Source organism: Vulpes vulpes, chromosome 13, assembly GCF_048418805.1.
Source record: "Vulpes vulpes isolate BD-2025 chromosome 13, VulVul3, whole genome shotgun sequence".
Taxonomy (NCBI): domain Eukaryota; kingdom Metazoa; phylum Chordata; class Mammalia; order Carnivora; family Canidae; genus Vulpes; species Vulpes vulpes.
This window is the reverse complement of record NC_132792.1, coordinates 132,990,636-133,006,774: the sequence shown is the minus strand read 5'-3', so window position 1 is coordinate 133,006,774 and position 16,139 is coordinate 132,990,636. Positions and strand designations below refer to the sequence as shown.

General features: G+C 38.1%; 1 protein-coding gene across 39 annotated transcripts in view; it reads right to left on the bottom strand.

Annotated features, from left to right (window-relative positions):
- Positions 1–16,139, bottom strand: part of PRRC2C (proline rich coiled-coil 2C) — a 101,679-nt gene that overhangs the window by 23,639 nt on the left and 61,901 nt on the right. For 31 of the 39 annotated variants that reach the window (XM_026003299.2, XM_026003291.2, XM_026003304.2 and 28 more), the window contains exons 15-22: positions 15,591–15,801; positions 11,933–14,185; positions 9,800–10,008; positions 5,713–5,867; positions 4,152–4,935; positions 3,672–3,757; positions 657–845; positions 260–511 (exon numbers count right to left, since the gene is read on the bottom strand). In XM_026003299.2, the coding sequence (XP_025859084.2) occupies positions 260–511; positions 657–845; positions 3,672–3,757; positions 4,152–4,935; positions 5,713–5,867; positions 9,800–10,008; positions 11,933–14,185; positions 15,591–15,801 (4,139 nt within the window). The remainder of the gene's footprint in view (positions 1–259; positions 512–656; positions 846–3,671; positions 3,758–4,151; positions 4,936–5,712; positions 5,868–9,799; positions 10,009–11,932; positions 14,186–15,590; positions 15,802–16,139) is intronic. The other 8 variants (XM_026003292.2, XM_072733006.1, XM_072732996.1 and 5 more) reach the window with 1 other exon arrangement.

Below are 16,139 nucleotides of genomic sequence, written 5' to 3'. Positions count from 1 at the left end.
TCACTTTGAACCATTTAACTGTCCAGAATTAAGAGTAAATTTCCACATAAAGAAATCATTTACTTAGGAATTTCTTCTTCAGATCACAAATGCATATGATGGAATAAAATATTCTCTGCAGATATAATAACCCATATAGTTTACAGAATTGTATGCCTCAAACCAAAATAAAAGAAAAAGAACAACAGAAAAAACGAGTACTGGTGTTTTCCCCACATGGTTTGCACCAATGAGCCGGTGGCTGGGGCATGTTGCCTACCTTCACATTAGCGCCGTATTCTGTGGATGATACCGAAATCATTGCTCCTATTTCAGTAGACATTTCTGAAACTGTTTTGGTTTCCTTTGTTGTTACAGAATCTGTACTTCTGACTGTAGCAGGGCTTGGTTTCTCTTGTCCTTCTGGCTCCACCTGTTGGGCATCTTTTACTTTTCTATTTTTCAATGAACGCTCTTTTCCAATAGGACCTGGTTTGTGTTCCTTATTTTCTACTGGACTCAAATCTGGAAGCTAAAAATCCAATGTTTATGACAAAAATGTATCATGATCAAAGAGATTTATTGAAAATCAAATTCAACTTCAACACCATTACTAGTTCTCCCATAAGTATTAGTGGCTTTCATACAGTTCTATCTACAATATCAATTATATTTACCTTCTGGGCTTTGATAGGGCCTGCCCGTGGCTGCTTCTGCCGTTGTTCTTTAGGTTCGGGTATCTTGTCAGTAGTTTTTTCCGAAAGTACAGGCACAATTTCATTTTCATTCCCATTTGAGGCTGGAGCACCAAACTGAATTGTGTCAATTCCAATTTCAACACCGCTTTCTTGACCATTCTTTGTTCCCTAGAAAGATAGTATTTTAAAACTTCCTTATCAAAGCAAACAGTCAAATGTGACTGAATGATGTATATAGAAGCATGCATTTCAAAAGTACAATGGAAGGAAGTTTGAAGATACTGATGGTGTTTTGAAAACTTTCCTTTAGCTACAATTGATCTGTATTAAAAAGCAATAAAATGAAAACCAGGATAAGACTTTGGTTGTTACTTGTTTATTTTTAAAGATTTATTTGAGAGCGAGAGAAACTATGCATGCAAAAAGGCAGGAGCGGGGTTGAAGGGTGGGGGAGAGGGCTAAAGAGAGAAGCAGACTCTATGCTGAGCCTGGAGTCCAGCAAAGGGTTCTATCTCGAAACACTGAGATCATGACTTGAGCTGAAATTAAGAGTCAGATGCTCAACTGACTGATCCACCAAGGTGCCCCAAGACTTCAGTTTTTCAAAGTCCTGGCTTTTAAGTGTCATGAGTTTTGCTGTGAGCAAATTACAGCAAGTTATTTGTTCCTTTAAAATAAATTTAAAGCAACAAAGATAGCATTAGCAACAAATAAACAGATGAATGAATAATGGAGAGAAGAAAGATAGCAACACTAGTGTCACCTACTTTTAAAAAGTATACTTGGAAATAAAATGAAATAATGTCCATTAAAATACTCTGTGATTGGTAATAAAGTGCACGCACCTTAGGAATCCAATTAAACTGCTAATTTCTATGGCATCTTCTTTGTGCTAGGCACTGACCAAGATAGACACTAAGAATCTAACTTACAGAACTTGCATTATATAGTGAATGGAGAAAATGAACAACTAGAAAATCAGATAAGAGATATGCAAAAATCAAAATATGGTTAAGCCACTTTAGATTGGTAGACAGAAAAAGACCCTGAGGAGGTCAAACTGTTACTCAATCTACAAGACAAAAAAAATCAGGGCACCTGGGTGGCTCAGTTGATTAAATGTCTGCCTTTAGCTCAGGTCACGATCCTGTGGGTCAAGCCCCGATCCTGTGGGTCAAGCCCCGTGGTGGGCTCCCTGCTTCGTGGGGAGACTGCCCAAACTCTCCCTGTCCTCTCACCCTCCTCTCTCTCAAATAAATAGTCTTAAAAAAAAAAAAAAAGACAAAAGCAGCGGGAAGTGTTCCTGGCAGAGCAAACACCTAGTGTAAAGGTTAAGACTGAAAAAAAGGCTACTGAGGCTGGAATATGGCAGGTTTTAAGAGCAGTGGTAGAAGGTGAACATGCAGAAGGCTAGACAAAACAGGGTTTTATAAGTCAGAGGATGTTTATAACAATACTTAACATTTTCAGAAAAAATAGACAAAAGTCAGGACAACGTTCAACTTCAGGCACCAGTCTTACAATCCAATCATAGTTCCTATCAGTTTCGGTAGCCCTGAACTTAAGGTATCAATTACTGTATAAGGTTATGATTGTATTTATCAGTGTAACAATGTCAACAATACGAACAAGTCATGCTCTTTAGATTTATTATTAATATCTGAATATTCTCTTTCAAATACAGGCAAACATTATTGATATGACTTAGAATGTCTATTTGGGGATCCCTGGGTGGCGCAGCGGTTTGGCGCCTGCCTTTGGCCCAGGGCGCGATCCTGGAGACCCGGGATCGAATCCCACGTCGGGCTCCCGGTGCATGGAGCCTGCTTCTCCCTCTGCCTATGTCTCTGCCTCTCTCTCTCTCTCTCTGTGACTATCATAAATAAATAAAAATTAAAAATAAAAAGATCCATACAATGAAATATTAAAAAAAAAAGAATCTCTATTTGCTTCAGTCAATGCTGAAATTCTAGTCAACTTAAATATACAGTTAGTAGTATAAAAGTGAAACAGTGCAGTAATTAATCACTGAAAGCTACTGATTTTATGTACAGAAAGAATTAACTTATAAATAGTCCAATGAAATGCAAAAACAGATGGACAATAGAACTATTAGAGAATGGTAGTTTTAGGAAGAATATAATATACTTTGAAATAAAAATGGTGTATAAAATATATATAATACAATGAAGGGTAGTAACACTTAGACCATACAATCTTATCAATCTTTGTGAGTCTATTTAGTGTATCTAACGTTTATATCATTGAACAAAATAATCATTAAGTTGTCTCCAGATCCCTTGAGAAATTTCTTATGCACTTTCCCTACTTTGCTTTTCTCCTCAGCACTGATCACCATTTAACATACTATATGGTATGTATTATTGGTCCCACCTCCATCTACAATGGGAGCCCCCCAAGTGCAGGGCTTTTTGTCCTTTTTGTCACACTCTTTCCCTGTTCTGTAAGTCCACAGGTTAGAACACTGCCTGATAGATCACAAGTGCTCAAGAAATTTTTGTTCAATAAGTAAGTGAAAAACTGCTAACCTAAGTTCTCATTTACCAATACTGCACATTCAAGAAATTATGTTAGAATTTCCTGTAAACTCTGCTTCTAAGTAATTTTATTACCTAATTTTCAGGCTAAAAATATGGTAGAAAAGTTGAAAAACTAATCATTGCACTCATATTCTCTGTATCACAAGCACTTTTATTGAGACTTCAATTTAAAAATGTTAAGCTTAGGATGTCTAAAGGTGAGAAGCAACTTATATATAGGGATCCAGCAGCAATAATATTACCTGGGAACTTGTTGGAAATGTACTCAGGTTTCAATTAAACCGAATGAAACAGAAACTTTGAGCATGAATCTCAGCAATCTATTTTACTTAGCTGTCCGAGTGACTGGGATGCACATTCCAGTTTGAAAAACTGTTTTAAGGTAACTCTGCTCCACTAACTCTGCTAAGGCCATTATGACATCTACTCCTACCTCTGATGAAGCAGCCGATCCAAACGATGTTAGGGGCTTACTCCACGCACTGACTGAGGGTGGCTGTGGTGGACTAATGGGACCTACTGGAAAGAAGGAGTCATTGCAAATGCAACCATTAAAATTTAGAGGCTAATAATCCTAAGTACTTTATCTTTTCCTTAAATGGCACCTAGACAAAAAAACAAAGGTTTTCACAATACACTCAGATTTTTGAATACCTAAATAAATATAAGGTCCCCCCCCAACAAACCTGTATTTTTTAATCAATGCAAAAATTGTGCCCATAAAATATGCTATTAAAAGTGTAACACATTTGTTTTAGAAACAAAGGCTTTAAGAAAGGAAACTAATAAAAATTACTGCTTCTTATTAAGAAAAAGGAAGTGGCTACCAAAAACCAATCTGAGCATATAATCAAAAAAACAAACCCCAACATCTCAGGCCATACCCCCTCCTTCTCTTCTCTGTTGAACTTACATTTCTTTGAGAGGTCATTCAGCACAGCTGGTGGGGCCACCTTGTTATCCCATAATTCAGTTGTAATTGTGCCATGTGACTGTGAAGTCTGGATAGACTTTCCTGTGGCTACGTATTCTGTGCCATTAGGTGTCTGAGCTGAAGGTAGTCTAATTGAAGGTGGTGGCTGTTTTGAAGACTGTGTTGTAGTCTGTAGCTGACTCTGGGCTGGTTTATGAGTCTGTCCCTGAGTCTGAGATGGTGCACTGGGGGCTGGAGCAGGGATGGGGACCAGGGCTGGGGCTGAAGCTGAGGCAGGAACTAGGGTGGAGGCAGGGGCCGGGGCTGGGGTTGGAATTGGGGCTGGAGTGGCAGGGGCTGAGGTGGGGGCTACTGGGGCTGAGGTGGCGGGGGCTGGAGCTGAAGCTGAAGTTGGGGCTAGGGCTGAAGCAAGGATGGGTATTGAGGCTGAGGTGAGGATGGGCACAGAAGCTGGGGATGAAGCTGAGGCAAGAATAGGGGTTGGAGCTGGAGCTGAAGAAGACACTGTGGCTGGAGCTGAGGTGGAGGGTGGAACTGGTGTGGAGGCAGAGCTCGGGAGTGGAGCTGGCGCTGAAGTCAGGACTGGAGCTGGGGCTGAGGCTGGCACTGGGGCAGAGGTTGAGGCTAGACCTGGAGTCGAGGCTGGAACTGGAGCCAGAGCCTGTGCTTGCTGGGTCCCCGTAGCCTGTTTTTTGGCAAACCGTGGAGGAAGCTTAGAAGTCTGACTTCTTCCTTTCTCATTTGCATTCTTTTTATTCCAGACCTGAAAAAATTGGTAGGAACCATTTTTGTCAATAATGTAACTAAAAGCATAGTTCACCAACACAGTCTCTGACAAGATCAAGTAATTTAACTCATTTACTTTTCAAAATAGGCACTTAATAAGAGTAAAAACGTCAAGGCTGCAAGGATGCTACAGGGGGAAAAAAAGACAAGTAAGTATTTATTATACATTCTTGATAAACAGTTCTACAATCTCTCTTCCATAATTTTAAAATTCAAGTTATGGAATTTTTCAATGAATTCACTCGGCAGCAAAATCTGATCCAATCTGACAAAGAGCTACTTATTGACTTCACTCATGTTTGCCACAGAAACATTAATCTGTGGTGTTGCTGGGGTGTATGCTGTACAATTTTTACCTTATAAAGTAAATGAATACACAAATGAATGAATTCTAAAAATACCTAGTCTCAAGGCTTATATTCAACTTAATATTACCATTCACGTATGACTTTTACAGTGTTTGTTTTTGAGGCTTCTCATCTATTAGAGCATGTTATCACTATGATCTATGTGTTTTACTTAGTTTTATCCTGTGTCACCGTTTAGCAAAATGGGTGTTTGGGATGATTTAAACAGAATAACTGACCTTGATTCATACCATGAGTATAAATGAACTAATGTAGATTATAATCACAAAACCTTTATAGGTGAAGAGTCTGCAATTTATTGATCATAGCAGTTGTGTTCACTGGATTTCAAAGATTATATTTTGGGCAACAATCTCAATAACTAGCAACAAACTAAAACACTAAACCTGTATGATTTGTTCTTCCTTCTTTCGACGTTCTTCATCCTGTAAACGCTTTTGTTGTTTTTTGGAAACCACTTCAGTAAAACCGTCATCATTCAAATTTGACTGGGGATCTTCAACTACTGTTACTTCAGGATGGTCGTCAATTATAACAACACCTTTGAGTATGGAAAAAGATTTAAAATGATATATATTTTTTCAACTGAAAAGGTAAATAAAAATATTTAGTCCAGTAGTGATTAAAAAAGAAGGGCGAGACAAAAATCTAGTTCTTATAACTCACAATATAACCCAATTCCCATCCCACACAATGGCCATTAGTAATTATTTGAAAAGAATGCATAAACATGAAAATATTTCACAAACAAGCTTAAAAAGTCTTTTGACTTTTAAAGTACTTTGAATGATATAGATCTTTCTTTTCTTCAATAATATAGTGGTGATGTCTTAAAACAATCAGTATCATTCTACTTTCTTCAAATTGCTTAATCTCTATAACTGTGCTATAAGGGTCTGTAATGGGCTATAAAGGCCTACGCAGCACCTCACTTCATTTGCATCTAACCATTCTTAGAGGTGCATATTAGTATTGTTTCCCCTTTCTAAAGGATGAAATAAACTCTGAGAGGCTGATATGCTAAAGATGAGCTGGTGAATACCCAAGCGAGTCTTATGGCTCTTAATGACTGTTTTAGGGAGACCATTTGTTTACAACATGTAGATGTTAAAAACAAATGAAATATATGGGAAAGTTCTACGTGAATGTAAAGTGGCATAGATATACATACATCAAAATAACCTAGCAGATAACTAACTTAAGATGTATCTTGAACTCACTGTTTAACTAACAGTTATTTGGGCGATGTCCTGAAAAATCATATATCCCAGTAAATTTAAGAAATCTGGATCCCTTAAGTTTAATATCTAAAACCAAAATTAAAATAGTTCAAGCAATGCAACCTGTGATTGCAGACATGTTTCCAAAACAAATGTAAGAAAGGGGTGAGGCAATTCAAATAAATTGTTTTAATTTTGCAAATAATGCATGTTTTAGTTGGGGAACACACAATAAAAATAGGTTGTTTGCTTGGGAATTTTACATATACAACTCAAGATGGTGATAACTTGTGAGGGATAGCAAGAGAGTCTTATTAGAGAGTGATTCATAGGGAATCCACCTGCAAACAACTCTCTTTGAATGGCTAACAATTTGCATTTATGTAAATAATGAGAAAAACAAAACAAAGACTAAAACTGGCTTTCACTCTCTAAAATAAATTTATTTATTTATTTATTTATTTATTTGTTTATTTATTTATGAGAGAGATGGGGTGTGAGCAGGCGATGCATCTGCAAGCAGGGGGAGGGGCAAAGGGAGATGGAGAGGGACAAGTAGACACTGTGCTGAGTGTGGAGCCCCACTTAGGTAGATCTCACAATCCTAAGTTCATGATCTGAGCTGAAATCAAGAGTCGGATGTTCAACTGACTGAACCACCAAAGTGCTGCTGGCTTCCTCTCTTTAAAAACCTATTACTGTTGTTTTTTAAATACTTATTTAAGTGCTTTCTACACCCAAAGTGGAGCTCAAACTCATGACCTTAAGATCATGAGTCCACCAACTGAGCTACCTAGGTGCCCCATGTTATTGTTTTTCTAACAAAAGCCTCATTGGTTCTGATTTATCTATGATAGTTCTACACGTGTTTTAAATCCTTAAGAGATTAACTCTGAAATAGCATAATGCTCATTTCAAATAAAAGGCCTTAGTCAAACATCTCAGCAGATGCCATACACTCCATTGCTTCACAGTGGCAAAGAGACCTCTTTATATTTCTAAATTCATCTCAGTCTTCCACTTTGACTAAAAATGTGTGTTGAAACTTTTCCTCATAGCCATACCATCACCCATTATTTTAATTTTCTTGTCAAAGAGCTTCTTTAGAACCTTTCAAGAGTTAGTTTACTCAACTATGTGAAGCAAAAATTTGAAGAATACTTTATGTTCATTTTCAACACGCCTGGTGCTTTGTAACAATTTGGCCTAAACATAAATTACTTAACAAGTATTAGAAAAACAACCTAAAGAGGAGTAATTCTTTTTTTTAAAGATTTTATTTATTTATTTATTTATTTATTTATTTATTTATTTATTTATTTATTAATTAAAGATTTTATTTATTTATTCATGAGAGACATGGAAAGAGAGGCAGAGACATAGGCAGAGGGAAAGGCAGACTCCATGCAGGGAGCCCGATGCAGGACTCGATCCCGGGACTCCAGGATCACGCCCTGAGCTGAAGGCAGATGCTCAACCGCTGAGCCACCCAGGCGTCCCAAGAGGAGTAATTCTTAATGAGTTTTTAAAATGCATAGCTCAGTTTCCACCATCAACTCAGAATTATATATGGAGTTCTTAACCTTTTTACGTCTTTTATGTCTTAATTCAATAATATAATACTTTGGGAATTTTCTACCCTAAGAGTTCTCTGGAAGAAGGGAAAGTGGTAAACAGTTATTTGGGAAGACATATCTGCTATGTTTTGTGGACTTTTTAAATAAAGATTTTATTTATACATTCACGAGACACACAGAGACAGAGAGAGGCAGAGGCACAGGCAGAGGGAGAAGCAGGCTCCATGCAGGGAGCCCGACAGGAACTCGATCCCAGGACTCCAGGATCACGTCCTGGGCTGAAGGCGGCGCCAAACCACTGTGCCACTCCGGCTGCCTGTTTTGCAGACTTCTTGTAATCTTCATTTGTCATTTTCCAAATGTGTGTTTAGACTCTCCTCTCTCTCTACGGACCACCACAAGGTTGGCACCCAAGCTTCCTAAAAGTCTACTTTTTTCTCTCTAGATCAGCGCTTTCCAAACTCAACACTACCAGTATTCTGAGGTGGCCATCCTGTGCACCCTAGGATGTTAAGCAACATCCCTGGCCTATATCTAATATGTCAGTAGCACCCAGCCCCACACTAGGACAATCAAAACTGTCTTCGGAGATTGCCAAATGTTCCCTGGGGCACAAAATTACTCCTGTGGAGAACCACTGCTCTACATAAACTAACTAAAAATTCTTAAACATGCAATTAAGCTAAGTTTATTTCTTTCCCATGTGAATCCTAAAATGGTATTCTAGAACAATAGTTCTCAAGTATTTGTGTGCGTTAAAATCACCTGGAGAATTCTATAAGATATAGATTGCGAGTTTCTGAATTTAGGTCTGAGATAGAGGTCAACATTCTGCATTTCTCACAACTTTCTAGGTGAGGCTGATGATCTGGGGACCACCCATTGAGAATTACTGGTCTAGAAATAATGCCAAGGTCCTGGGCCCAAATCAAGTTTAAATAACCATTAACTAGGTGAAAATCCTCATCTTTATTTTCAATACTGGAATAACAGTGCCTAACCTAACTTTGCCATTACTACTATCTGGTCTTAGTAAATCTCAATTTTACACAGTATTTCCAGCTGAAGTCTCATCTGAATGAACAGCAAATAGTGCATTTTTACATGTATAAATGCCTTCTCATAGATATTCCTTTTTTCTTTTTTCCCCCTCGTTAATGTCTTCAACAAATATTTTCTTATTGCTTGTGTTATCCTTCGCATTTGGTATCTAATTATTTATGGCTTTCTGAAAGTATTTATCCAGAGCAACACTGCCTCCCATCCTATTATTCTCTATTTATCATGCCTTAAATACCAATTTTATCAAGGGCGTAAGTCACTGAGATTAAGATTTCTTTCACAGAAGATAAAGCATATGTACAGATCTAATTAAGCAACCTCATTTAGTCTTCAATGCTTTCCTACATCTGTTTGGCAAAGTGGAGTGGTTAATTTTCTCCTTTTTTATGAAGAAAAATGAAATCCAGCAGATTATCTTTAACAAGAACTTGATCAAGCACACAAGGCTGTGCTAAAAACTAGTTCATTTTATTAATTAGTGATTCATCATCAGCCTTTATCTCAATCTTATAGTTCTAATTCTTTCCCTCTTTTCCCTCTTCCCCCCTTTCTGTATTTTAGTATCAACTCAAATATGACAGATAATATATGCATAAAAGGAACCTAAGACATACTTGCATAATTGTTGAGATCAAACTGTGATAATGCATCTACTTTCTCTTTGGGTTTTTTAGGGCCTGATTTGGGGTCTTCTCTTTTTTTCCCTGTGGAATCTTTGGCATTCTTTTGTCCTGTACCATTAGGTGTTCCCTCCTGGTGGTGTGCAGAACTGCCATTAACAGGATCAACAACAGTTGTGCCTGCAGACTGGTCATCAAATGGCCTGCAAAACAACAAGTTGAGTTACTGCTACCTCCACATAACTGAACAAAAGAAAAATTATTACTGGCAGTTTCTACAGTTTAAGATAAAATAGCCATGGGACAGAAGACTCTCAAATTAATAAGCTTCAGTGATTTTTATTGAGTACAACTTCACTAAAACTGAGCTTTCCAATTAAGAAGGTGAACAGAATTTTTTCCAGGAATTAAATTCAGAATTCCAACTGTGCCCTGAAGGTTCTTATTGTGTCTATCATGGTATGTATACGGCAATCAACATGGTTTATAGCAGAAAATTCCTATGATCCAAACAAGTTCAAAGTATTCACTGCTGGATCTTCTCCACAACAGGACAGCATATGAAAAATTTAAAAAGCATTCTGTTAACACTATGAACATTTTTTTTAGAAGTTCAATCAGATTTATAATTAACGAAAGCATATAAAAAAAACACTTTTAATAGGGAAATACTTCACAAACCAATGTATTTCTATAGTTTTTGTTTCCTATCAAATTAATTCATTTTCATCTTAGCCAATAGTTTCACTTGAGATAAAAGCTTACCTAAGTACTTGACACAAAGCATGAACTCAAATATTTGCAGAATAAAATGATTTCTTCTAAGTGGGACTCTTTCAAAAGATTTATTTTAATTACAATCTGTAACTGCTATTTCTGCAGGTTCAAAGTTATTGTCAACATGTCACAAAAATCTTGCTAAGTTGTTGAAATCTACATTACACAAAAACCATATCAAGATTTCCCCTGAATATTATTACTCAAAACTCTAATAGTTCAGTTTTAGTCAATAACTACATTGCAACTATATATGCTATCCTAATTATTTTGGCCCTATAAAGAGAGGTTCTAATTCCGTGTTATGAAGGTACTCTGGAAACACAACTGGTGGCAATTATTTCCCTAAATTTTTTTTCTGAGTTATCAGAAAGCAGAAATATTTTTGTTGATGGGTATAGTAACCTGAAATATTAAGTGTATTGTAACTAACAAATGCAGATTAGTATTATTTGGATAAATTTTTTAACAGCTCAGGCTGCAAACCTGGAAATTTGATCAAAAACCAGGGCACACTCTAATAACAGATGCTTACTATTTATCAGGTATGTTAATACAGTTCACAAATATGTCTGTAATCTTTACCAATCTTTAAAAGTATGATTACTTTCTCCCTATTTTACTGGTGAGGAAGCAGGGTTTATAAAGGCAGTAAATAGCAGAACCTACATTTAAAACTAGGCAAATGAATAAATAAAACTAGGCATACCGATACTGTAATTTTTCCTGATATTAAAGAAATTAATAATTTACTATAAACAGCATTTTAATAGTTAAAAGAACAGATCAAGCTTAGCACAGAGAAATTATTTTAAAATAAATCCAACATATTTATGTTGCTGGTGGCCTTAATGGCAGTTCTGTGCCTCTATCCAGCTGGATCATTTATTGTAGTTTGCAACTCCAGAGGAAGATATAGTTTATTCCTAAGGTTCAATGTTCACTTCCTAGCAACCAATACAGAGTAATAAAGCATATGCTTAAAATGTATTCATTTAAGCCCCAGAAGACACCTATGAACACCAGTTTTTTGTAAAAAGAAACCAAAAAAGGAAGAAGGGCTGTTCATCAATAAGATGACTTACCAAAAGGAAGACACTTTTACAGGTCCCTCCTTTAGGTGTACAAATTCTCCCAAAGCTACAAATTCCTAAGAGAATTCTAGAAAATGTTAACGAAAGAGGCAAAAGCTTCTGAGACCCATTAACCTCTCTTGCTCAGGCACCCTTACACTTCAAGAATGAACAAACAAAAAAATTAGGGAAGAACAATGTCTGGATCCTATATCCAGACTGGCTCCTTTGCTCAGTTCATGTATGAAAGCAAGTATACTGAAAACAAAGTACTCACCCTCGCTTCCCAGTCTTTGATGGTGGGCCACCACTTCTCCTTTCATTTCTAGGACCTGAGAAATTCCTTCCGGATTTTGGTGGACCACTGTTGCCACGCCGATTCTGGCGATCTACACCAGGTCTCTGGCTAGAAAAACTTCTCTTTGCTATTTCCCTTTTTGGAGGTAAAGCATTCTCTCCAGTCTTTGTAACTGCTTGTGCATTCAAATCAGCATTTTTTTTTTCATCTCTTTCACGCCTCTCATTGAAATCACTGCTTTCTGAAGCTGTTTCCCATTCTTCATTTGCCTGATCTGAAGAGTTCTGGTTAGATAAGTCTGGTGTCTTGTTCCCAGAAATATCCCCAGCAGGATTAACTGGTTCCTGAACCACATTATTAACTGTGCCATTTGCAGGCACTGCCACCTCATTGGTTTTGGAAGCAGCCTCCCTCTCCCTGAGACGTCTAAATCGAGGCGGCTTGTCTTGCCTCGGTGGTCGGGTAGGACGTTGTCGTCGGGGCCTTTCTCTAGCTGGGTCAAATTTTCGCTCAAATTTTGGAGGTCGTTTATCTGCTGGTATAGGAATAAACTGCTCGTGTCTTCTTGGTGGCTCCCCATCATCTAGTTTTGGAGCTTCTGCCTGCCTTGGGTTCCACTGATTGTCCCGATAAGCAGGTCTTCGTAAGGTGGAAGGGCGAGACGGCCTGCCTCCAGGATCCCTTCCCCCACGTCTGAATGTCCCCCCTCTGCCTCGCCGTGTAGGCTCTCCTTTAGGAAGGAAGCCTGGTTTAGACTTATCATCATCCCTCACATAAGCTTTTTCGAGGGGTCTATTATCTATTCTGATATGATTTTCGGGCTTGAAAGAAGACTGAGGCTTTACAGGCTTTTTGTTCTCAGACCGTTCCTCTCTTTTGGGAAGTTTGCCTTTGCTTAAACTATCCTTGTCACTCGCACTTTCATGAACTTCACTGTCCGTGTCAGTCTCTGAACCCCGCTGTCGTCTTCTTTTGGGAACAACTTCAAAATCAGAGCTCTCACTTCGTGTTTCACTTTCTTCTCGCTGTCTAAGAGGTCCTGAGGGCACATGCTCTGTCCGTGGCTTAGTGTCTCTATATTGGGGATAATCTCGAGTATGCCCTCTCCCACCTCGGCCACGTCCTCCATAAGAACCCCTATAGCTTCGGCCTCTCGAATAGTATTCACCCCGGCCTCGACCCCTGTATCCTTGATCTGGAAACCAATCTCTATCTCTAGCTTCTTTCCAATAGGTCCTGGGGGGTAAAGTAGATTCTTTCTTAACTGCTGGTCTTGAATCTGGTCGAGGCCTCTCTAAAAGAAGATCTTTGCTACCGAGTTTCTCAGGTTGTTTTTCTTCTTTGACTGTTGGTGCTGTGATGGTTTGCTGGTTTACAGTTTTAGCCACAGGCTCTACTTCAACACTACTTACAGGTTCCGAGGGCTTCTCAGCATCTTGAGGTGGCTTTGGAACCAAGGCTGAAGTTTCTGTTGAAGGAAATTTCTCTAATTCTGGTTGAGGTGGTAGTGGAACAGACTGTGGTTGAACCGGTGCTGCAGGTGGTGGGACTGGAGGAATAGGATCTTTCTTTTCTGTTTTTTCAGGTTTGACAACTTTTTCGGTGACCTTTTCTCCCTTTTCCCCTTCTTTCTCTTTCCGCTGCTCTCGTTCCTCTTTCATATCTCTAAGTATAGGTTTTTTAATGGGACCTGATCTTCTCACGGGCCTATCATTACCTTCTTCTCTTCTGTTGGAGCTTGGCCTTGGGCCCCAACGAGTTTCCGATTTAGATTTATATAGTTTTTCAGGTTTTGGTCCTTCAGATGATCGTATAAAGCCATCCTTCTTTGGTTTTTCCTCTGTTCTTTCTGCTGGTTCCTTTGAATCCATGCATCTGCTGGTTACTTTAGGAATGCTTGCAGATGGATCACTTCTTTGCTCCTCTGATTTTTGAGTATGGTTGGAACCATGGGAAACACTTCTTTTCCGGGCAGGCTGACTTTCTACAGCTGAGATCCGCTCTTCCTGAGGAGTGGATATGGTTTTCTGATCAGGTACATCAAAACAGGCAGACTGACTGACCGTGTCAGTATGGCGAGGTCTAACGTCTTCCACAGATCTGCTTAAAAACTTCTGTACTTCCATCTCACTCGATTCTCTGACAAAGTCCGCTTTTGGATGAACCTCTAACTGACTCTGTTCTACAGGATAAGCAGCAGTAATCTGCTCCTGATCCAGTGGGGCTTCAGGCCTAAAATAATGAAGAATTCAGAGGTGTAACTACCAAAACAAACTCCTTCTCACAAGTGTACAGCAAAATAATCCCTCTAATTATAAAACACAAATGGATCCTAATCATAAAAACCATTTAGAGGATTCTAATCTTTATGCCTCCTTAAAAACTTTAGCGCAGCATTACATAATAGCCAAGGGGTGGAAACAACCCTAAATATCCAATGACAGGTGAATGGATTAAGAAAACGTGGGCAGCCCGGGTGGCTCAGCGGTTTAGTGTTGCCTTCGGCCCAGAGCGTGATCCTGTTGAGCCGGGATAGAGTACCGCATCAGGCTCCCTGCATGGAGCCTGCTTCTCCCTCTGCCTGTGTCTCTGCCTCTCTCTCTCTCTCATGAATAAATAAATGAGATCTTTTTTTAAAAAAAAAAAAAGAAAGAAAACATGGTATATACATACAATAGAATAGTCTTTAGCCATCAAAAAAGGGAAAATACTGTTATATACCATCAGATGGATGAGAATATTATGCTAAGTGAAATGAATAATCACAGGACAAGTACTGTAGGATTCTACTTATATGAGATATATAATTTAATAGAACTCATCCAAGCATAAAGCAGAATGATGATTGCCAGGGACTAGGAGGAATGGAAAAATTATTTACTACTCAGTGGGGATAAAATTTCAGTCATACAAAATGAAGAAATTCTAGAGATGTGCTGTAAAACACCATGCTTATAGAACAACACTGAACCGAACACTCAAACTTTCATTGACGGTAGAAGCCACAATTAAAAACAAATGAACTTCATTCCTTAAGAAAAAAGGACGTTTAGGCCATGTTGATGGGAATTTTTAGTCCATCAAGACTACTAATTTCTACCTATAATTCAAGAGTACACTAGAGTAGGTCTATCTTCCCCTAATGAATCAGCATTACAAAATACACTCCTTAAAAGGGCAGAAGTTCTAAGTTTATGGTTATAAATTATCACAGGTCACCAATTGCTACTTCGAATTATCTCTGTAAATTAGTATTTGTCCTTATATTGGCATTAGAAGACTTCCACAAGGTATGGACAATCAAATCTCTACCACTTCTCCTTAGTAGAAAACAAGTATCAACACCTTAAGCTAGACTACATGTCAAATATCTAATCAACCGTAGAAACTGGCCAATTTTACATCCAATGTTGAATTTCAGTATTTAATTCAGTGTACAAAAATACGTGTGATAAAATGCTCTAATCAATACAGAAATGACAGAAAAAGCATGTCCAAAAATGAGAAGACATACACTCAAATGGGAGGAAATCAGATTTGTGGCTCAATTCTAAATCAAAATGATCTTCAGGGAATGCTACACAGTTTTCATTTTACCACAATATTAATTTGGTCTATTAACAATTTTTGTAATTACCTTGCATCTTCAGGTTCTTCTGTTGCTTTGGGAGTAGTGGCCTGCTGAGGTTCAGTATGAGGATAGGGATCTGATCCCCACATTACACGAGGTTCAGAGAGGGAGATTGCATGATCTCTTGCAGATCGTGCAATATGCTCAAATGACTCAGAACTGTTTGGCGATCCTTCCATCTGCTCTCTTCTCATTAATGGCTTAGGAGGAATCATTCCTATACAGAACATCAGAAAAAGATGGGAAAAACACATCACATAGAAATCTGGGTTATTATTATTTAGAACTTTATACTTAAACTATAAAGCAATGATCAATGAAAACTGTACAAGTTTTTCCATAAATGAGATTTTTATTGCTGCTATTAAATAGATTTAAGAATTGAGGAAGCAAACTAAGCAAACCACAACAGTAGCCTATCTTTACTTTAAAAGGAAAAAAAATACAATGCCTATAAAAGTCAGGTAACATGTATGAAGCCTCTATGTGTCTCAATAAAAACATAATGAGGATTACACCAACAGTGATAGATTTCCAGAGGAAATATATCCTACA